This window comes from Clavelina lepadiformis, chromosome 6, assembly GCF_947623445.1.
Source record: "Clavelina lepadiformis chromosome 6, kaClaLepa1.1, whole genome shotgun sequence".
NCBI classification, from domain to species: Eukaryota; Metazoa; Chordata; class Ascidiacea; order Aplousobranchia; family Clavelinidae; genus Clavelina; species Clavelina lepadiformis.
The window spans coordinates 1,332,116-1,355,734 of NC_135245.1; the positions used below are offsets into that span (position 1 = coordinate 1,332,116).

The 23,619-nt window shown below is 43.3% G+C and overlaps 1 protein-coding gene across 1 annotated transcript; it reads left to right on the forward strand.

Moving 5' to 3' along the window:
* The first annotated feature begins 1,667 nt into the window (after positions 1–1,667).
* Positions 1,668–23,344, forward strand: LOC143463505 (fibrillin-1-like). Its single transcript, XM_076961999.1, has 59 exons — positions 1,668–2,008; positions 2,321–2,412; positions 2,894–3,001; positions 3,176–3,271; positions 3,561–3,656; positions 4,039–4,224; positions 4,343–4,468; positions 4,771–4,893; positions 5,134–5,307; positions 5,402–5,572; positions 5,752–5,889; positions 6,091–6,213; positions 7,017–7,142; positions 7,437–7,537; positions 7,876–8,020; positions 8,555–8,716; positions 9,045–9,206; positions 9,315–9,428; positions 9,553–9,672; positions 9,814–9,960; positions 10,181–10,357; positions 10,482–10,676; positions 10,912–11,059; positions 11,258–11,361; positions 11,491–11,616; positions 11,780–11,908; positions 11,971–12,093; positions 12,180–12,294; positions 12,517–12,653; positions 12,731–12,853; positions 13,026–13,148; positions 13,329–13,457; positions 13,694–13,781; positions 13,903–14,060; positions 14,255–14,418; positions 14,699–14,888; positions 15,067–15,195; positions 15,357–15,490; positions 15,602–15,791; positions 16,054–16,176; positions 16,382–16,504; positions 16,694–16,810; positions 17,039–17,161; positions 17,235–17,357; positions 17,478–17,600; positions 17,784–17,996; positions 18,187–18,306; positions 18,466–18,582; positions 18,888–19,016; positions 19,222–19,356; positions 19,453–19,575; positions 19,767–19,919; positions 20,184–20,363; positions 20,479–20,601; positions 20,703–20,803; positions 20,929–21,073; positions 21,209–21,416; positions 21,644–21,784; positions 21,893–23,344. The coding sequence occupies exons 1-59, from the start codon at positions 1,842–1,844 to the stop codon at positions 22,557–22,559; spliced, it is 8,646 nt and encodes a 2,881-aa protein (XP_076818114.1). The 5' UTR covers positions 1,668–1,841; the 3' UTR covers positions 22,560–23,344.
* The last annotated feature ends 275 nt before the right edge of the window (positions 23,345–23,619 follow it).

Here is a 23,619-nt window from a genome sequence, read left to right on the forward strand (position 1 = left end):
TTTTCTACAATTTTAGCCAGAAATGCTATCGTAAATCACAATTATGATGCTTTTAATGCAATGGGCCACACAGAATTGATGCAGAAACACTCTGCTGATGGCGAAGTAAAAAAGAAAGGCCAATTTATTCGTCGCCCACCTGACATTCCTCGACAATGTCGGTTTCCTGTGCATTCTGCTTCATCTTCTGCGGTCCACAGCGTTCGTGTTTTAAGAAAAAAACGACCTGTAATGGAAATAAAGCTCTCTGCGCGGCTGGCACTCAGGTCTGACTACGGGCAGCGAACTTAGTGCGCGCAGAGTCATTTAGGATTAACCGTTTCTAAGAAAACAAAATGACGAGGAAGTCTATTTATTTAAAGACGGTATGCGCCAGAGATGTTAATAATTTTTTTTCTGTTAACTTTCAGTCAGTTATGTAATTCGAAAGAAAATGAGGTATAGCCTGAATGACAGCAAATTAAGGAAAAAACGAATAAGAAAAAACTCATCGATTTATAGGAATAAACTACTCAACCACTTTACTTTTAGCTTTTCTTTTTACAAAACATTTTCTGTGAAATTTAGTTTATTTTCATGCTACTCATAACCGGTAATATTCTTACATAATTTGTAGTTTTGCAAACACATGTTCACGATACTTGGATCAAATGCTTTTTCTCCTTTTGACGTCACAATAGTGCGCTGTGAAAGCCGCGACAAAAAATATCTGTTATCGAGTAAGTATTATAGCATTAATAAGCTTCCATTATAGAGAAAAACACTCCATACTTCGTAATTGAGGTAGCGCCCATCCTATAACTGATTTGTAACCACTAAAGGGAACCGTTAACTTAGTTATGATTGCCAGTTACAAGCTGATTTACGTATAGCAGTCTAGACAAATCCTTTTTAGCGTCCTTTTTGATATAAATTAGCAAAACTTTCCGTTTCTCAAAAGAGCATTGTGGCTTGAACATTTTGTGCACGTAAGTGGTCCAAAACTTGGCCATAGGTCGGTGACAATTACGTAGCACCAAGTTTGCAGGTTCCACTGTCTCAAAGAAAAACGAGTCAAAAACAAACCAAATAAGAAGTATCTCCTTTTTGCTATGGGTCGTTTTCCTCGAAATTGTACGCCTCTGGCGGTCAGGTTTGAGAATCAAGTGAGATTTCTGGCCGGATAGTGCTTCGAATTATGCGAACATAAGTAAAAGTAACTCTACTTGCCCAAGGCCTATGTCTGGCGGAAGAAAAAAGCTAAAATGCCGCACCTAAAGACTAAATCACTGCTTTGGGCTGATCATTACTTTTCTGCTGCAAAAGTGGACGGGTTCGCATCGAGTCCGAAAAATTGGAAAGACTTGAAGAAGTTACGCAGACAATTACTTTGAGATTTAGAAAGAGATGGCAGTCGATCATGCAGCCTATTATTCTCACCACACTGTTATCCCACAACCTCTGTGGCTTTAGCGCTCTGTCGTCGACAAGTAAACAACGTCTTTTCTCGTGTTAAAAACGCGAATCAATTGACCGATGCGCGTGTCGTACTTTTGTAGGACACTTGTTTTGCAAAATTAATCGCTTGCTATCGTATATCGTTGATCGCCTGCGCAAAGTATTGGTAGTCTATAGCAATTCTACTTGCTGTTGTACAATTGTACAATTTTTGCTTTGTATTTTTAGGTCTGTAAGGCTTCTTGCATTGTTTTTAGTTAGCTGCTTGCTAACAAGTCAAGGGCGAAGAGTTTCGTGGCGTTCACTGCAGTGAAGCGATCTTCAAGTGCAGTGAGGTCTTTATTGTGTTAAAGCACGACTTGGTGCTGCGCATCCGAGGACTGTAGTAAAGCTTTCAATCAAACATGAAAGTCGTTTTAAGCTGTTTTGTTTTTGCCGTATTGACAACCCTTGTGGTCGGTCAATGGAGGCCATATATGTCAAGGAGACAGTACCTCCAGCAACAGCAACATCATGGCGGACAACACCCATCACGTAAAGGAGGGAGCCGTATTCGTCGTATGGGAGTCACGTAAGTGGCCGCAAAATAACTAAGAAGTTTCCGCTTCAGCAATTGGCAATTTGTCGTTATGTTATTCAATGCCCGAGTGCTACAGCTTGGTTGCATTACCGTTTCCAATAAAAGTAAACCACTGACACCTGGATTAACCAATAAGACTAGATGTTGTACGAAATTGGTTTTATCTGTTTGAAAAGTATCGAGATTCATCCATTAGAGCAGTTTAAGTGAAAGGCCCACCGTGAAATGTTGGCCGCCTTGTCTTGGATCTCCACATAATTGATGTTGATTTACATAGAATGTAACCGGTTCCGTTGTTTTTAGTTTGTCCGGCCAAAACGTTTGCCATGAAAAGGGTTCGACATTTTGCTGTCTCGGATGGTCCGTCTCTCTGAACGGGAAGATGTGCAACAAACGTATGTCCAACTTTTTGCCTACTTTTAACTCAGCACGAAAATCACATTTTTTGCAGGCGGTCTGACCTATTTTTCCCTTAATCTGTTCTTATGTAAACAAGCCAGGAGCATCTTAAGCTGAACTCATATAACAGATTGTGTATGAAACGAGCATAACCTTTGAGATTAAGCTGATCTTCTCCCGTGTCAGACAGTACACGCTTTGTTTTGGTAATCCGCACGGCGCAATGCAAAGTTTTAATCTCGATCAAATGAATATACCACCAGTTCTTGCGAGGTTTAAAAAAATGTTAAGTCTAATCCAGCGCAACGAAAACCCACATCGGAACGTACAGATATCTCTTTTGGCTTTTAAGACGTGCAATTATTTCATTTGTCGAAATATAAAATCGTTAAAAATATGGAGACAGAACAAGCCTACTTATCATCCAAGATTTCATCCTCTTTGTATTTTTACTTCTAAATGTTGTGTCTTTTGCAGCAACGTGCGAGGCCGGAGCCTGCGGCCAAGGAATTTGTCGAAAACCCAATTTGTGCCTATGTACCGATGGTCAACTAAGACCACGTTGTGAGCCCGAAGAACCCGCCGGTGAGTTGAAATACTTTTCCAATTGGTCAATGTTTTAAATGGTTTTGTTTTTTTCTTTGATACAATTTCTAGTTGATTAAACTGACATTAAAAGAAAAAAATGAAAAAAATGACTATTTAGGAATTTTTGTAAAATGCTTAAAACCAGTCAATAACCAAGTTCGTTTCTTGCAGACCAAAGGTGCAATATGCGTTGCATGAATGGTGGAGAGTGCAGATCAAATCAATGTAGATGTACATATGGTTATACTGGGCCTTACTGCGGACAGGGTAAGTGTCTGCTGAGTGACCGTCGTATCAACTTTTTGTGCTCGAAACTCATAACGCAATTGCTGTTTTGAACTAATTTTGCTGGTGACGAGAACAAATGTCTCTGAAATTTTGTATTGCTTGTTATTGCAGCCAATTGCTCCTGAGAAAGTCTATTTTGACGTTTATACGCGATGAGTCGTGATAACGCGAAATTCGCACGTACTATTTGTGTCTTGTTTTCGTTCGTGCATGAACCCCAACCTATTTTAAAAAAATATTTTTATTCACCAACCCTTTTTCGTTGTAGCGATTTGTGGACTCGGTTGTCTGAATGGCGGACGGTGCATAGCTCCTGGCAGATGTGCTTGCGTTTACGGCTTCACTGGAAAAAGATGCGAGAGAGGTAATGTTATGTTAGTGTCTTTGCATGGTTGAACAAGCAGCCTATTTATTGGGGTGTGCTAGCGAAAAAATTGAATTAAAAGGAGTTTATGGTAATTGAATCTTGGCTACCGACGATGCTGTACCTTGTAACGTTAGCATTTTAACCATGTATCACAATCACTGCTCGTTTACGGTACTATTTATTGGCATTGTTGAGCTCATAATGCGTTAATAAGATTATGCTAACCTAGCTAGGTACTTCTGATTTTTAAATATAGATAACCGCAGTAATTGCTCAAAGATTTCACGAGCTGTTTTAGCTAAACTCGGTTACAAGACACCCCTAATAAGTGTTTGCTTTAAAAGGAACACGAACTTTTGACCTCCAACTTTATCTTCAGATTACCGCAAAGGTCCGTGCTTCTTGACCCGAGCAAATAACACTTGTACCAACGAACTGTCTGGTGTCATGTGCACCAAACTGTACTGCTGTGCAACGGTTGGCGAAGGTTGGGGCCACCCGTGCGAAGAATGCCCAGCCCGCGTTGGAAACTGCACCAAAGGACGTTTACCGCCGCATTGCACAGGTGAGGAGGCCGGCATAGTCCCTAAATTATAACCTGACACAAACTAGACATATAATTCTAACTGAAGCATAAAATAAAGCATATGTTGCAATTATTACGTAATAATGTCTCGTTTCAGACATCAACGAATGTGAGATTATGCGTGGATTGTGTGAAGGCGGTACTTGTGTAAATACGGACGGTTCATTCAGATGCGAATGCCCGAAAGGATTCAGATACAATCCTGTCACCCATCAATGCATCGGTAAGAACGTCTGCTTTTTGCATTCACCATCTCAGCTGGTATCAGTAGACGAACACCTTGAATTTCGATGTATGCTTTAATTACGGGACGGCTGTCGTCGCGGAAAGCGCGTTTTCGTTTGTTATTTGACTTCAATGCCTGCTTCTAACCGGAACAGACCTTGCCATCGAATTCAATTCTTCAATCGACATTGGAAAATTATCAAAGCCTGTGCTTTGGTTGAAGCTCCTATCAGCAGCCAGCTGATCTTTCGCAATAAACCGTGAACATGACCTCTAATCTCGGTGCTCTGTTGATTGCAGATATCGACGAATGCTCCGAAACAGTCGTGTGTTCTGGCGGTGAGTGCGTGAACACCGAGGGAGGCTTCATTTGTGAGTGTCCGTCCAACACAAAGCTTTCACGGGACGGCACCTACTGCATTCGTAAGTATTCTCGTTATGTGTCGTCGGCCACATGTACAATTTTAACTTTACAGGCTCATAAAACGAAGTTTAAAATTATATTCGATCTAGCGTCGTCTGAAGCTTGTTGACATGGTCAAAGCTAGCCCGATATTTTGTCTTAAGTTTTTAAACTTGTTCAGTCGCAACTTTCAGCAAATACAATAATTAATGATTATTAGAAATTATTGAGGGTCTCAACGAGTTCTTTTTCATTTTTAGCCGATGTACCCGGACGCTGTTACACCGCCATTGAGAGCGGAATGTGCGCCAGCCCGCTCAGCAACCTTGTGAGAAGAACGATGTGCTGCTGCGTACAGAACGGCCAGGAAACCCTGGGCAAATGCTTTGCCGCCGTTGGGCAATTCCCCGAAAGGTGTGCGACCATTGGCACGCGTAAGTGGTCGAAATAGAACAGACATAATACAATCTCACATCCGATCTCTATCAATGTTATTTTCTTAACCGTGACTCACAATCTCAATTTCAGCCGAATACGCTCAGGACTGTGGCGGTCATGACGACTTTACTGGGCTTTGCTCTATCATGGGAGACGCTGTCTGTAGTCATGGTTTTTGTGTTGATCAACCGGAAACAAACGAATACTTTTGCCAATGCGACGACGGCTACGAACCATCGGCCGACGGGAAGGATTGCGTTGGTAATGCGCACGTTTCGGCTAACATTTTTGTACAATTTACAGTTAGCCAACGCTATCTTCACTGAACTTGTAGTTACAGGCTGTGTTGATTTGCCAGTGCCTTAAATTGAAAAGAATAACTGCTAGAAAAGCGAAAATTTTACCTGCATATAATTTTGAATACCAAAATATACATTCAGACCGGAACGAATGCGACCCGAACCTGGGCATCAGTATTTGTGGGAGCTACGGTACCTGCGTCAACACTGACGGTAGCTATCGATGCCACTGCCAGAGAGGTTTTGAAAATCCACCCGGAGACAACAATCACTGCATTGGTATGACGTAATAATAACTATTGTGACATAACCGATCTATTGACCTCTATTTAAAGTGTACTGTGGTCTGAAATTTCTTCAGGACACAGTTGTTTGACCGTAATCTGAATGAGGTTCTGCGAAAGCAAAGGAACCGTTTGAGGAAAGCTAACCTTTTTAACCTGGCTTGGTCAGCAATTTTGTAACTGAGATTATTTGTAGACATCGACGAGTGTCAAGGAGACGGTTTGTGCGAGAACGGGGTTTGTGTCAACACGAAAGGAAGCTTCGTCTGTAACTGCAACGACGGATACCGGGCCTCTGCCGCTCAACAGCAGTGCCAAGGTAAGTTCTTGACGAAACCAAACGCTCTCAATAGATAGCGCAATACCTTCTCTGATTGCTTTGTGGAACAGGAAATAACAAAGCAATCGCCGAGCTTGTTCGGTGTATTTTCGTCCATACCATTATCATCTGGAGACCTGTGGGCTAGTTCAAGGCGCGTGCCGCGACGAACCCGATTCTTTTGTTGTTCTAATTTATGATAAAGCGGAAGCAGTTGGCCATACAATCGCTTTATGTCAGTTTTCAATGCGGCATTATACTTCAGTCTTGCGATGCGCTTCGGCTGCCGAGAACGGAACCCAGCAAAGCCTTTTTCGACACCCAACCCTCTGTTATATAGTTGTTAAATATGGTGAAACTTCGTGCGTTTAGTTAGATGCCGACGAACTGCCGGATTTTTGCGCCCGTGCCAAATGAGTCAAAGCCCGTCATCGCCTTTTTAGGGCTTCGTTCGACCTAAATTGCATTCATTCTCGTCCCGGAGTTTGTTTTGTCGCAAACGGCGATTAACATGTGTTCTTGACACGAGTGCATCTAGAACAATTTCGCTTCTGAACTTTAACAAGCCATTTACGTCTATCAGTAAGTGCGTTATTGTTTTAACCATTTCGGACGATATTATTGTGTCTGACATTGATGAAAGAAAAACGAAAAGCTTTCCGCCACCGAACAACTTATCTTTCGCTAGAGATTCGGAAAACGGTTAAATGCTTGCATGGCCTCAGGGTGCTTGACTTTGTGGTCAATCAATGATGCTATTACTCTTTGCTTAAGATTTCGATGTTTAAATATTATTTTATTAGATATCGATGAATGTAGCGAGACTGGCGGCCTATGCGAGCACGGTCGTTGTATCAATGTGAAGGGTGATTACCGATGCGTCTGCAACCCTGGCTATTTCTCTTCACCTGACCACAAGGAGTGTATTGGTGAGTTCTGTTTTGCCAAATTTTCATTTTTTAATATGATTCTTACTAGTATACGATTTTGCACCTTTCGAAATCACCGGTAACGTAAGTGTTGAAGTTTGTGAAAGGTTTGGAATCGACGTTATTTTTAAACAGTTAGGCTACATCTGTTTCATTTTAAACGTACATAAATATGCGACCCCGTTTAAAAAGCTTCTAGAAGTTGGAAAGATACGTCTGAAGAAAGTTTAACGTTTTTACCAAGTTGGATTATGATTGCCGTCTTTAGTCTCACGTTTTTGTATTTTCTCGCAGACAAGAATGAATGTGCGCGAGACAATATGTGCGCTAATGGCATGTGTGTTAATATGGACGGGAAGTTCAAGTGCGTCTGCAACCCCGGATTTGCCTTATTGGTAACTATACTCATCGAATAGTTTCGTTATCAGCAAGATCATTCCGTTATGCCCCCCGGCTATAATGCACTTTAAGGCTTTGCACAATGCCTGCTTTATAGATGTATGTCGCCTTTTGTACACGCTTTATCGTAAGCGGTTTGACCATAAACGTGACTTTATTACTAACATAGTGTTTTATGTCGCTTTCTTCTGGACCGGGCCCAGATGTACCTCTTAACAGTACGACGGCCCGATTGCGTTTCACGACAATCTTGCACGATTTTTTGACCGCCTTTATCGTTACGATCACAGTGAATACATTGTATATAACAAACCCACGATTTTCTTCTTCGCAGCCAAACGGCGAAAGTTGCTCAGACATCAACGAATGCCTCAACAATCCGTGCTTTGACGGAAGATGCCGTAATACGATCGGAAGCTTCGTCTGCGATTGCCACAGGTTCAAGGTTCTTGACGAGTCTGGAATGCGATGCGTATTGGGTAAGATAAATCATATAAAGCAAGTTTCTGTTTTAAACCATATGATATTATCTGTATACAACCACTTAAGTACACCTTCATGCCGTCATTGTACGACGTAACGTGTTAGGCGTAAAAACGGCTTGGATCGTGGAATCATTGCTAATTCAAGTACACCTCAATTCGAAGAAAGTCATGGGGTTAGCGTAATCAACCAGGAATTTTCCTAAAACACACAATGGTCACGTTTAGTGGTTTTACGTTTTGACGTCATTATCACCGCCAATCAAGCATGAACATGAATTGAATTTGTGACACGATTTTAGATGTAATGGCTTTACCCTCAAATACTTTTCACAATTTACTAGTTGGTATCTGTATATACAGTCTTTAACGGTAAAAGATTTCATTGATTGAATTATATTAGCACTTTTCCACACTCCAAGCAGCTCAAAACCTTTCTCTAATCCCCCGCAAAAAGACAATCACTATCTGCGGTTAATACATCAAACGTAGGTAGTTTGTTTAACAAAAACTGTTTCATTTTCTTTGCAGATAGTACAGAGGCTCAATGCTTCCGTGACGTGATGAACGGCCAATGCCGGAACTTCAACGCTCTTCCAGTCACATCGACTCGTGCCGACTGCTGCTGTGCCGAACCCGGTGGTACCAGTGCGTGGGGTGTTGTCTGTGAACCGTGTCCCGAAAGGCAGGATCGTAAGTTATCGACGTTTGCTGTTAGTGGTGTCACTCAGCAGCCAATTTGTTCAAACTTAAACTTAAAAGTCAAAATTTAATCTTCAGCTTAGCGTGCTTTCTTTACGCGGAGCTACAATGCGGTGTTTTTTAAGGTGTTTTCAAGGACCGATATATTCTCTTAAACTTCTCCAACGGTCTCTCAAAATTTATATTGCTGCAAGCCTGCAACTAGCAGTTTGTCTTTAAAAGTCGCTGTCTCTTGAAAATTTCTTTGCGGTCGCCAAAGCCAACCCTGATGTACACTGATATTTCGTATTATGTGATCGGATTATTTTCTTGTCTGCAGCCGAGTTTGCAATATTGTGTGCCGGCCACGAAATCCCCAACATGTGCGCTTTAGTCGATCGTCCATGCGAGAACGGAGACTGCATTAACATGGCGAACAACCAGTACAGATGCGCATGTAATCCTGGATTTCTGGTGTCTGAAGACCAGAAATCTTGCAGAGGTAAGCCATCGCTATTCCGGAGCACTCCGCTAAATTACCCGCCCCGACAGACAGTCGTATAAACTATGTATACCAGGTTATTTAGCAGATGGCTTTATACGTTTTCAGACTACGACGAGTGCTCACAAAACCTCTGCAGTAACGGAGTTTGCACGAACACTCCCGGGTCATATGAGTGCACTTGCGACGAGGGATACTTGCTCAATGGTGACGTTTGTGAAGGTATTTACAATCTGCTTGGCGAATACATGATCTAGCGTTCGCACTTTAACGATTCAAACATACGCGGACCATTTGCTTATGGTTCATGTAACCTACAACAAGACTGATCTTAATCTCTTGACAGATATCAACGAATGCTTGTCGAACCCATGCACTGGCGGAAGGTGCATAAACGAGCCTGGAAACTACAGATGCGTTTGCGAGGACGGCTCAGCTCTAGATATATCTGGTCACGTGTGTCACGGTAAAGCACGAATTCGCTGATACATTGAGATCACAAAATGTTAAGATGATAAAGAAAGCCATCGGGCATTAAATTGTTTGTGTAAATCGTCTTGTTTACCCAAATAATCGTTGACATTTGACCCAATGATGTTTTCATCAGACGTCAGAGTTGGACGTTGCTGGCTCCACCATGAGGACGGAGAATGCATGGGCAATGTCGGAAACCGCCTACTCACTATCGACGAATGTTGTAATTCCATTGGAGTCGCATGGGGTAGCGCCGACTGTACACCGTGCAGCGAGTTACGTAAGTATTTTGAGAGCGACACACACGAATGTAACAAGACTTCGATTAGCAATTAATAGATCTAAGCGTGATAGTTGCCTGTATAAGAACGACAAAGAGCATAATACTATAGGTCGTTTCTACATTTCAATCAGACAGCAAGATAGATTAAGTAACTTGTGTATAAAGCTCAAAAAGTTTCAAGATCGTCGTTATGTCAACGATTTTATTCCCCATACAGCGTCCAAGTGCAAGAAAGGTTTCAAATTTGATATTGAACGTAACGAGTGCGTCGACATCCATGAATGTGGTCTTGGATATTGCGAGCCGCCTGCCACCTGCCGGGAGACCGTCGGGTCATTCGTTTGTGTTTGTCCTCCTGGCCTCACTCTCAGCGCTGACGGACGAAGATGCCCCGGTGAGTTATTGATTTGAACCACTTATGTGCAACTCAATGTAATTGTTTGCCACAGAAACTGTGCGCTAGTTCATTTAACCTAGTTTGTTTGTCTCACGGTAAGTTTTCTATTATTACGTCACAGATCTCCGAATTGGTACCTGCCACCTTGGCCTTGACTTTTCCGGGGGCTGCGAGGGGGTCTCGGTGGGGTCCTTCATGATGAGCCGGGTCAATTGCTGTTGCTCTGTGGGTAGGGCATGGGGCGACGACTGCCAGCATTGTCCGCCGCCTGGTTCAGCTGCTTTAACCGATTTATGCCGCCAGCCAAGCGCCATTCGTAAGTTTGATGATTTCTTCCCTTGTTTGGGCTGCGCTTGATGACCTTAACAACTACATATACCTTAATCAACGTCTTAGCAAACAATGATACCCTTATCACTTAAATCTAATACCTAAAGCCTGAGGAAATCTTGTTAAGTGCAAAAGTATAAAATTCTAAGACGATTCTAGAAATAATTTAGATCTCAAGCTATAGGCTTCCTGTTTAAGAAATTACTTTTGTTTCCCGTCAGGCATGAACGAGTGTATTTTGTTCCCGGACATGTGTGTGAATGGTTTATGCAAGAACACGGACAACAGCTTCCAATGCGTGTGTAACCGTGGTTTCACTCTTGAGGACGATCATATGAACTGCGGAGACATTGACGAGTGTGCGATCAGGTACGTATTGGACAGCTGGACTTTCTACCGATCTTAACGCCAATTACGGGGCGTTAGTTTGTCTTGCAGTTATTTAACAAGATAATTGAAGTTTTATCAAGCGATCAATTTAAACCAAATAAACAATATAGGCCTATTTCGACACCCGTCCCTTTGTTTATCGACGCTTTGCAAACGATTTTTAAATTTTCATCTTAGCCCCGGCTTATGCGGGAACGGTGTTTGCGAGAACGTACCTGGCGACTTCGTATGCAACTGTGATGAAGGTTTTGAAGCTTCTAAAGCCATGAAAGTGTGCATCGGTGAGTCACCGATAATTAAGCTTGTTTAGACCCAAGTTGTTCACGGCAGCTAACAAAGCAAAAAGATTTTGAAACTGAATTATTCGAGTTTGCACGTTCTTGTATCGCTTTGAAACATCCCATTTACAGACATCGACGAGTGCTCTTTGCCTGGATACTGCACGGGGGGAGGCACCTGCATCAACACAGAAGGGAGCTACCAGTGCCTGTGTCCCGATGGAAGATCCCTTAGTGATGATCGATCCAGTTGCGTTGGTAAGTTTTGAGGCAAAATATACAAATTTTTTCTTTGTCGTTCCCCAATCCTTGCAATTATGATTTAAAAATTGAGTAAAGTTGACTTAAACTAAATATATTGAACCCAAAAACAAAGACAAACGCTAAATCCCGGAATAAAATTTAAAAAAATTCTTTTTAGATGTCGATGAGTGCGCTTTACACCCCGATTATTGCGCTCCTAACGGCCGTTGCGAGAACATGCTCGGATACTACATGTGCATCTGTGACGTAGGCTACGTTGCCACCGACGACGGACAGGACTGCGTTGGTAAGTGTGCTCGCTTTGATCTATTTGAACTTGAACTCTATTTGACCGTGCCGCCGCTTTAGACATTGATGAATGCATGACCAACAACGGGGGCTGCCGTATGGGGTGCACAAACACCATCGGATCCTACGAGTGCAGTTGCGACGAGGGATTTGTTCTCTCTTTTGATGGACACACGTGCGCCGGTGAGTCACTCCCTTCCTCACTCTCGTTTGATCTCCTAGTCTCACTCTACTCAGAGTCTAACTTCACCTGTCTTAATGGCGCCTAGATCGTGACGAATGCATGGAAAACATGAACCGATGTGACGGTGGCAGGTGTGAAAACACTCTTGGAAGCTTCAGATGTTACTGCTTCGATGGTTTCATGTCAGAGGAAGGTTTGACGTGAGTTGCGGTTTTTCGCCACTTGATTTGGTTTTGTTCTGCTTCTGGTCCTATAAATGCGGTTTATATTGGACTAAACGTTGTAACCGATCGTAGGCTGATTTAAAAAGTAAAAACAAATTTTCATCACGTTTTCTAACTAGGTAGCACATAAAGTTTTGTTGCGCAAAATTCACGAATCCAAGATCAAACCAATTCAATGCAATGTTTCTTTTCATTCAGCTTCTGCGAGGATATCGATGAATGCGCCATGAACCCGAATGTTTGCGTCAACGGAAGATGCCACAACACGCGTGGCTCGTACACCTGCAACTGCGACGATGGATTCTGCGTGCCCCAGGGACAGATGATTTGTGTCGGTGAGTGCCCCTTTGCGTTAATAGGATTTCTGTGTGCGAGGGAATTTTGCTAACGTGTCTTGCCACACGCCACGCAGATGAGGACGAGTGTGAGATGTCCAAACACAACTGCCACGTTAACGCCGACTGTACCAACACCGAGGGCGGGTACGAGTGCACCTGTATAAATGGCTTCAACGGAGACGGATTCATGTGCCACGGTTAGTACCGGATTTTACCGAACCCGGACTGTTCGGTCCGAACAGTGCCGGCACCGTATCGATAAATAGATCGAGTGCAGTGAATACAAACTTCGAGCAAATTTTCATAAGATAAATCTTCATATTACGTCACAAGTCTAATGACGTCATCAACAATGAATGTTTGTTACAGACGACGACGAGTGTGCGCTTGGCAGTGATCTTTGCCACGAACACGCAACATGCGTCAACAAGCTCGGCACCTACGACTGTACCTGCGACGAAGGTTACCATGGCGACGGCTTCTCTTGCTCCGGTGGGTGTAGCGCCGCGTGTGGTAGCGTGATAACTCGTAGCAGTAATTTTATTGCGCGAATAAACAGATGACAAGAGCTGGCGGTTTTTAACTCGCTGGTAGAGAACACGTGGTTAAGTTCTTGAGTCTATATTCATTATACCTGGTTATATAACATTCTCATCGGGCACGTGCTTACAGATGATGACGATTGCATGGAGAACGAGGGACTGTGCGGACCGTACGGTCAGTGCATTAACGTCGACGGAAGCTTTGAGTGTGAATGTCAGGTTGGATTTGTCACTACCACCGACAGGAAAGCCTGCAAAGGTAAGGGCTGAAAGTTTTTTAACATTTTATGGGGAACCCATTTGAACTCAGACGCATTGTAAACCGGAAACTTCGTCACTGGTGGTTATTGCGAAAGTTGATGTAATTTCCGATTATCTTGTTCTGTTTTAACTAGTTTAGGTGTACATTAGAACTAACAACAACCAACGTTGTAATAACCATAGTATTATCGTAATGACCAAGTCAGCACAATCGAAACTTTATATTCTCGCCAGATATCGACGAATGCGCGTTTGAACAAGTGTGCGTCAATGGCCGGTGTCACAACGTGCCCGGAGAATTCAGCTGCTCCTGCCTGGACGGGTTCGTTCATTTTATGAGCAATATAGGACCTTTTTGACTCTGCTCTGGAGTTATATCATACGATACACTATTGTCAATGCTAACGATACCAAATAATCAACGTTTTTTCTTTTTAAACAAGATACGAGAAAGACGAACAGGGCGCCAACTGTACTGACGTAGACGAGTGTATTGACGTGGGTAATTGCGTGAACGGACAGTGCGAAAACAGCGAAGGGAAATACGATTGCCGTTGTCCGGAAGGATTTGAGAAGAATCCGACCGGAATTGGATGTGTTGGTAATTGCAAGAGTTATTTTTTCTTATTGGATTTTTGTGACGTTGTATTTAGTTGTTGTTATATCAATGCATCAAAAATCGTGCCATTTTACGACAAAAAAAAACAAACATTTTTGACGATTTTGCTGGAAAAAATTAGTAGTAATATCTGTGTGTTTACAAAATCTTAAATTTTCACTTTCACTTTTACCAAGACAATCGCATCGGCGACTGCTTCTTAAACCAAGAAGGCGACGAGTACGCTCCAATCTGTACAAACGCTGTCGGCAGAGCCGTTACCAAGGCGACCTGCTGCTGCAGTCACGTCGGCGGCTGGGGAAACCCCTGTGAGATCTGCCCTCAACCCAATACCACAGAGGTGAATGTTTGTGTGGCACAATTAAATTTCAAAAAGTTGAAGCTAAGTCTATTGTCGGAACCGGCTATTTCAATAATTAAAGTTAAGTGCGAAGCTTCCTACGAAAGCGGTGAAATTTTCTTTATGAATTGATTCGTTTTTTGACCACAGTCCTGTGATTTCGATAAAACGCTACGTTAAGCGTCTATAGGCTGACAATATTTCACTGTTTGTTGCGTTATGGAAGTTCTTGATACCTTGTAAAAACGCACCAGCTTGAACCTATCATATCTCACTCTAGTACGACATCTTGTGTCCGGGCGGCATAGGATTCATGCCGAACCCGATCACGGTTCTTCTCGAAGACATCGACGAATGCCGAACTCTTCCAGGACTTTGCCAGGGTGGAAGATGCATCAACGTGTTCGGATCGTACATCTGCGAATGCAACGTTGGGTATCAAATGAACGAGGAGACAAGAACGTGCGAGGGTGAGAGTTCCATGGACGAGAAAAATTAAATTTTTTGCAAAAGTTTTCTTAAACACTTTCTTGGCAAGAGAAAGTAAAATTTTTAATAAAATAACATTTTTATCAACGAGACAATTGATTTCAAAAACACTAAAATATTGGAAATTAATTTTTTAATTAAATTTTGTGCAATTATAAGATGTCGATGAGTGCGAGGAAGGTAATGACGTATGCGGGGCGGCGGGAGAATGCAGGAACACGGTCGGAGGATACAACTGCGCATGCCCAGAGGGTTTCAGATCGATAATGGGAGGCAAAAAGTGCGAAGGTAAACCGAATCACCAGGAGATGTGCAATTTTTACATCATTGCGTTGTTCACGTCTGACAGATTTTTTAAATCCTGAGTATTTCGTATTTCTTTGTAAAATTGTGGATTTTTTTTATTGAAAATATGAATTTCATCAGCTTCAAATATTGTCGTTACGTAGACATTCGCATCGAGTCATGCCACAGATACTTCAATGAAACTTCCGAAGAATGCTCGGCGAACGTTTTCAAAGACACCAGGAAACTCTGCTGTTGTTACGAGGGTATAGGCCAGGGCTGGAACACGCCATGCGAGGTATTATAACTCACGCAGCGCTCGTCCTATGGCAAATGCTAATTTCCGGCAGCGTCAGTAGCGAAATGTAACTCTAAAACCGGACAACTCAGGTATTATTTCTTTATTCAGCGATGCCCGCAACCAGAATCGTCCGATTTCTTCGAGTTGTGCGGCTCGAATGAGTTCCTTGGCTCGGACCATCTTTGCGATATAAACGAGCATCTATGTGAGGACGGTATGTGCGTGCAACTCGACGATGGTTTCGAATGCCAATGTCCACTTGGTTACAATTTCAACCAGGATTTGCTAATCTGTGAAGGTGACTTTGATAAAATAGCTCTTTAAGCGACTTTTCCATCAAGGTGGGCAGGAAAACTCGTCATCACTCGTATTCATAGAATTGTCAGTTTTCCTTATTGAAGTTTTAATGACGTCATTTGAAGAAAATTCTATGACGTTGTAACGCGTAGGTGACGTCAGTTTGACGCATATGAGACTATTGTGAAGAACGATGGCGAAGTTATCGATTCGTTGATAAAATCACGAGCGGAAATCCCCTGTATAACACCACTTGTTTGCAGACGAGAATGAATGCGAAGACGAAGAAATCTGCACCGACGATGCTCAATGCGTCAACCAGCCTGGAACGTTCAGATGCGCGTGTATGGACGGGTTTAGACTTGATGAGATGGAAAATTGTGTTGGTGAGTGGCGCTTTGTCTTTCATTTTCTTTCTACAACACGCAATACATCACTATTGTCTCATAAATTGTGGCTGTGTCGTATTATAGACTGTCTTTATACAACGGGTTTGAATAAAAAAACGCAAGACTAAGCAACAAACAAAGCTAGTTTGCGAATGACCACAAAGGAATTATTTTTAACTATTCTTTACGTCACTTCCGGCAGACATCAATGAGTGTGAGGAAAGCGGAACTTGCGCGAACGGCGATTGTAAGAACACGAGAGGTGGCTTCGAGTGCTCATGCAACAATGGATTTAATGAGGTGAACGACGCAAAAGCTTGTGAAGGTAAGTTTCAAAAAACTATTTAAAAATCCGTGATAACACTGATAAGTTTAAGGCGATTTTAGGAATCACCAAAACACTGAATATCCTCTGCAGAAATACAGAAAAAATAGCAAAAGCAATATTTTAGATCCTTCAAAATCATAGCTTATGAATACTATTTTATAAGATGTCTAATTTAACCTTTACAAGATGTCAATGAATGCGACCGGGAACCGTGCGGACGTGGCACGTGTCAGAACGTGTTCGGAAGTTTCACTTGTACCTGCGAGATTGGTTTCCGGCTTTCAGACAACGGAGATTGCGTCGGTGAGTAAAAACTGCTTCAAGGTTACACATAAAGCATTGCGCTCATGTAAATATTTTAACCAGAAATAGATTAAGTAGCTACGAAAATTTTGGCACAATAACGTACAATTATCACTATAAGTGAACTTTTATATATTGTAGAAGTTTGAGAAATATTGTTGTAAAAACCATTTCCTATATTTTTAAAGACGTTCTAGCTATTTTAACCCATGTCTCCATTTTATCCAGATACTAACGAGTGCGAGGAACACAGCCAGTGTGGGAAGGGGACTTGCCAAAATCTCCCCGGGGGTTTCGTCTGTCAATGTCCGGAGGGATACAAAGTCACACCCGATGGTCGCAACTGTCTCGGTCAGTGCTAACTCACAGCGGCTGTACACGTGCACCCAGCGCGCATTTCTACCCTTTTGTTATTTTCAAACAGATGCAAACGAATGCTCGGACGATCCTCTCATATGCGGTGTCGGCTCGTGTCAGAATATGGACGGGTCATTCAAGTGCTTCTGTCCGGACGGCTATTCAAGTCCAGATGAGAAATCGTGCGACGGTGAGCACCTAGAACTAAAATTAAAATCCAGAATTTCCAATTTTGCAAGAATATTTCTTGATCGTTTTTTTAAACCGAGGAAGATAACCAAAATTTAACCTCACACTTTATTCACCACAGATGTCGATGAATGCGACTTGGGAGACTTCTGCAGGTTCGGAGATTGTGAGAACACACCTGGTAGTTTCCGATGCATCTGTCCTGATGGATATCAACTGAGCGGCAACAAGAAATACTGCATTGGTAAGAAGTTATTTTGCATGGTCCAACATCCAGGGAATCACATTCTTATTGTACAGTGGCGCAATTTTATAAAAAGCAAAGAATAAGCTCGTACTAACCTCAGTAAGCTTCAACATGCTCAACATTTGTGTCTTGAGTAACAACACTCAATCGTTCAACCAATTATACCTTCTCCTACCACAGACATGCGCGAAGGAAAGTGTTACGCCGAGTACGCCGAAGGAGTTTGCGCCAACACTGGCATTGTTGACGTCACAAAGGGTGTTTGCTGCTGTCAATGCTCCAACGCCGGGTGGGGATTGGCCGCGAATGAATGCGAAGAGTGTCCAGCTGAAGGAACCGCAGAGTTCAACGAAACATGTCCGAACGGATGCGGATATTCGCCGATCGGTGTCGGTAAGATCCTTGAAATTTTCACGCTACTACGGTCCTTTACCCTTAGAGCCGAAACAATGAGAAGCTTAAGTGTAAAATAGCCGACAGTTGTTGAATGTTGCCTCGGTTGTTACGAGCCGCTCATGATATATGATATGGTATGTTTTATATGATAACAGTGCTTCTGTTATCCCCGACTTTTCTTTTCCAGACATCAACGAATGCCGAAACAATCCCTGCGTCAATGGAAAATGCATGAACGTGGTCGGTAGCTTTAGATGCATCTGCATGACTGGCTTCACACTGGATGAAAGCGGTGTCCGATGTGTTGGTAAGACCCTTTTTTACTTGCGACAGTGATGACAACCGCAACCGTTTTAGTAGCGTAGGCAGCTGTATCATTACCGGGGAATCCCAGAGTCCACCTACACTAGTGGGATGTCTAAAAATACTAGCGCTGGTATGATTTAGATATTGTTTCTTCTTCCAGACGTGAATGAGTGCGACAGGGACGCGTGCGGGCACGGAACGTGCACGAACACACAAGGCAGCTTCGAATGTGAATGCGACGAAGGGTTCTACAGCGGTCCCACTATGGCTTGCCTGGGTAAGTTAGTGTGTTACGGAAGCAATGCTAAGGCAAAGGCATATGGGACTTTTCATTGCAAATTTGCAACGGTAAACATATTAAAAAATTATATACAAGCACAATGTGCTGGTGAGGTACCCAGAGTGCAGTTATGCAGCTACATCATGAATAGTTCTGTATTTGTTGTGTTAATTGCAACAGTTTTGATACAACAAGACTGGACCATCACCAAGTTACAGCAGGTCGACATACATTTTGTAACCGTTTCAATCAGGGCCGGTGTGTAAGGCATTTAAACGTGTATAATTGTAAATCATATTCAGATGTGGACGAGTGCAGGGAAGACCTTGGCCTGAACCACTGCGGGTTTAAATGCGAAAATACCGAAGGAAGCTTCCACTGCGCATGTCCCCAAGGATTCCAGCTCAGATCAGATGGCAGGATGTGTGAAGGTAATGTTGTCGATGAATTTCTTTTTAAGCTCTCGGTTTATTTAACACGCGCTTTATCTTGAATATTTTAACACCTTTCTTTATTGCTGCTCGTCGTGTGCTACCGCTATTTGGCGGTATAGAGGCGAAAAAAATAAAATTTTATTTCATTTTGTTCTTTCTGTCTCTTTACTTGATTTTAACCTTTGTCACACTTTCATTTCAGATGTCAATGAATGCGCTTCCGACAACTTGAACGACTGCACTGCGAAGGGAATGACGTGTAAGAACCTGATTGGTTACTACACCTGCCTGTGCCCGCCTGGGTACAGAAGAATCGGAACCGCCGATTCATGCATTGGTAGGTTCTTCCCCGAATACGATAATGTTCGAGGGCTGTCGCAATAGACATCAAACATTGTTTTATTATTTAATAAGCGAAATTTTATGGCGGTAGATGTGAACGAATGCGAACAGACGAGAATCTGCACGAACGGCGAGTGCGTGAACCAGGAGGGAACGTTCGCGTGCGAGTGCAACGAAGGTTACGATTATGACGAGGAAAACAAGCTGTGCCTTGGTGAGGAAAATAGCTGATACTTGGACAAAGAAACACGTCATATCAAGACAATTTTTTAGAATAATCTTGCCTTGTATCATAAAAACCTTTAATATTTATAACACACAAATGCCTCAGTCATCAGAAACGTAACATCCGGTTTATAACGTAACATCCGCCTTGCTAATTGATCCACCAATTTTCTATCACAGACAACAGACAAGGTGTCTGCTACGCCGCGGTCCATCAACGCATGTGCGAAGTGACGTCAACCACAGGGCTGCTGTTCACGAAGCCAGAGTGCTGCTGCAACAGAGGCAAGGGCTGGGGAGAGGAATGCGAGGAATGCCCGCACCCTGGAACGGGTGAGAAAATTCAGTTGATCTTGCTGCGTTTTTTATAGATGACGTGCGACTTGAGATATAATAATGAGCAAATACCACCTTTGAGTTTGTATTTCTTATGCTTATTATTTGTATTTAAATTAACTTTTTTACATTGTTGTTTTACGATTCCTTTAATTTATGTCTGTTCTGTCTGTCTATCATATTTATTGACCAACTAGCTTACCTTTATGATGTTCTTATCGCTTTGATTATTACGTCATAATGCTTGATTGTTACAAACAGAGGACTTCTTGGTGCTCTGCCCGCACGGAATGGGATTCAAACCGAACGGAGACGACATTGATGACTGCAAGGTGCTGCCGGGATTGTGCGCGCATGGAACCTGCATCAACACCTTGGGTAGCTACAGATGCGCTTGCCAACATGGTTACGAGAGATCGACGTCAGGAAAAGCTTGCCGAGGTCAGTGCTAGGTGCCAGTGCATGCGCACCTACGACACCCAAACTGGGTACCGCACGGTGCGTGTGTTACGTACCTATACAACCTGTTCAATAACCGGTTTCTTATCACTATCAGATGTCAATGAATGCTTGGCCTCGCCGTCGCCTTGCAGCTTCGACTGCAGAAACACGGACGGCAGCTACGAGTGTGTCTGCCCGAAGGGGTACCAGACCGACGGAAGCGGACGCGGCTGCGTTGGTGAGTTGTTCAGCTGGTAAATTTGTCGCAGAGCTTTTGCGAGCGTGAAACAGCGCAGAAAACTCTCCGCTACTTGGCGTTAAGTCTTGTTTTGTCTTCAGATGTGGATGAGTGTTCAACGAAGAGACACAATTGTCAATATCTCTGCATCAATACCGTTGGCTCTTACAAATGCGAATGTCCTCACGGCTTTGTACAAGAAGTGCGTAAACCTTTATCTATCCATCACCATCAGCTTGAACTTAACAGCTTTGAACTGGACTAGGCCGTCGCTGCATCCAAAGCTTTTTTGTCAAGACCTCAATAACCTTATGTTTGTCTTTGTAGGGCAGCGCATGCGTTGATAAGAACGAGTGCATGGAGATGGCTGGTATCTGTGGGCCACGTGGAATCTGCAGGAATGAACCGGGCGGTTACCGCTGCGAATGTCCGAGGGGCTACCGCCGTGACAGCGGCGGAAAGTACTGTATCGGTATGTAGCTCCTGTTTCGCGCACATTAAAGCAGTTATTTTGAAATATTTTCCTCGTCGGCGGCCGGGTGCCAACGTTAGTAGGAAAACGCGTAAAAGTGAATGCAAAACCGCAAAATTGATTTTCTATTCACAGATGTTGACGAATGCGGAGGAGCAAGATCTTCCTGTGGAGGAGGATGCCAGAACGTTCCCGGATCCTTCAGATGCTTCTGCGGACGCGGTTACCGATCCAACCTCTACGGCCGTGGTTGCCAAGATGTGGACGAGTGCGTACATAATCCGTGCGGTCTTGGGCAAGGCTGCACTAACACCGTCGGCTCCTTCCAGTGCGGATGCTCACGGTAAATATTTCATAAGGATTTTGTTAGCCATGACATTTAGCTTTCGAACTCGTCTTCTCTTTTCTTATGATTCTCTCTTCTGTTATTCCACTTGTTTATCCACTTTAATAGTATTTGGTCCTACAATTTCTTGATGGTATTTTCGAGAAATTCCTCTAAAGATTGCTTTAATGACGCCTCAAACCAGTACGTAGTGACTTTAACCGACGTGATTGATCTTGTTGCAGTGGGCTCGCCAAGACTTCCGGAGGTTGCGGTGATGTTGATGAATGCCAGATGGGAGGTGGAAGTTGCAACTTCAGATGCCAGAACACTTACGGAGGATTCTCCTGCTCTTGCCCGAGAGGATTCTTCAGGATCGGATCTGGGTGGGTGTCCTGAATCCTGGATGCTTCTGCAGTGTCCGGCAGAATCACTCACACCCACACAAATCACCATCTCTAAGGTCTTGTCCTAAACCTGTCATTTTCTTGCAGACATTGCATGAGAGGCTCCGGAGGCTTCCAACAGAGGATTCCTCATTATCCGATGTTCCCCGGATACGGAGGGATGTCACCATGCGGTGTCCCGAACGGTCCTCCGTGCGGAGGGGGCGGCGGAATGGGAGGCGGGATGGGCATGCAGCAACCGAGGGCAATGCCCCTTCCAAGCCGCGACACCGTCTGTTACAACTGTATGCCTGGTGGTGACGTAAGAAGGCGACAACGTCGATCAGCGGACGACGAAACTGAAGGAAGATTCATCGAGATCCGCGACCACGAAGGCATGGCTCGTCTCAACACCTCGTACCCGATTGAAATCTTCATGAGTAGTCAGAATCTCAATCATCACACCGAGCTCCTTGATCTTCGTCCATCGCTCAAGCAACTCCGGAACAACGCTCGCTACGAGATCGTCACTGGAAACGAGGAGAAGCTCTTCAAGATGAAACACGAAGATGACGTCAGTGTCCTCCACTTTACCAAGCGCGCATTCGCAGAGAAAGTCATCATGGAATCAGCGGAGTACAGCATCCAATTGAAAGCATCGTCGACGTTGGAGAGTGAGGCTCTGCATCGCGTCTCCCTGGACAGCGAAGTGATCAAAGAGGCAATCTCGGATGAAGTCCGCTTGAACGTGAAGATCATCGTCGGAGATTATTAAGATCTCAACCAGGACGGCCCGACCTCCAGTCAAATTATGGCTTCGGCCATTCCCGTTTAAGACTGATCTCTTGTCGTTTTAACGGCTTAACATCCGTGTTGGAACGGTGGTGTTCTAGATTAGGGAAATTCATATCACTAATATAATAAATGGGAAGATTTTGCAAAATATTCCTGTAAGCAACGATCGTTCGTTTATTGTCAGCCCATGTATAAATTGTACGCTTGCGCACACCACACGAAAAATTACAGCATATTTTGTATTGTCACTTGTTCTTGCTTTTGTTTTCTATTTGTACATACTTTGTGTAACCGTGGCTGAAGCCTGCAGTATTATATTTTGCCTTAGTTGTAGGAACAATTATTACACTTAACGTCGGTTTTCGCTTCGTAACACTTTCAAGCTTCTTTGCCCAGCTATCATTAAATCCTGTGAAATAAGCTGTTAAACTTAATTTCCTTTTCTTTGAAAACAAGCTGTAATTAAATGGCCAGCCTTCCTAATCAATGCCCTGTATTAGTTAAGATGTTTTTTACAATTGTGCCTACTAGCCTGTCGTTTTAAGAACCATTCACTAGCATTCCAACTAAAACAGCCGAAAGTATGCCCCGTCCGAGGTGTCTGCAGACTTTTTGTGACTTTTTAGTCTAACCGCCTTGCTACTTATGAAGTACCAGTAGACTTTTCTATCGAATTTCGCTTTTCTGTTGCGACTCGCTTCGACCAAGTTCCGATTGTAAACCGCTCTATATGCTATTACAAGACATGCAACTTTTGCATTTCAATCGGTTGTATTCAGTGGAAGGTCAGAGCAGCAGCAGCAAGTGTGTGCAGCATGGTCTTATCATCTGAGCAGCAAGCGAGTTCACATTTACAAGTACACAGTCAAACAACCGTGGCAAAATAAGTGGAATCAGGTCAACCGAAGCATAAAACCTACAATCATGCAGCAACTATATTGAGTTGTATTTCCTTAAAAGGCTCACTGCGGAAAGCTAAGAATTAATTCCTCCGACCAACATTTACTCATGTTTAATTGGCGGATGTCTAAGCGTCTATT

Bases quoted from the DNA above. Each gene is read 5' to 3' on its own strand.
- LOC143463505 (XM_076961999.1), top strand. From the start codon at position 1,842: ATGAAAGTCGTTTTAAGCTGTTTTGTTTTTGCCGTATTGACAACCCTT. The intron at 5,890-6,090 runs GTATGACGTAAT...GATTATTTGTAG, and splicing joins AGACAACAATCACTGCATTG to ACATCGACGAGTGTCAAGGA. The intron at 16,505-16,693 runs GTAAGTTTCAAA...AACCTTTACAAG, and splicing joins CGACGCAAAAGCTTGTGAAG to ATGTCAATGAATGCGACCGG.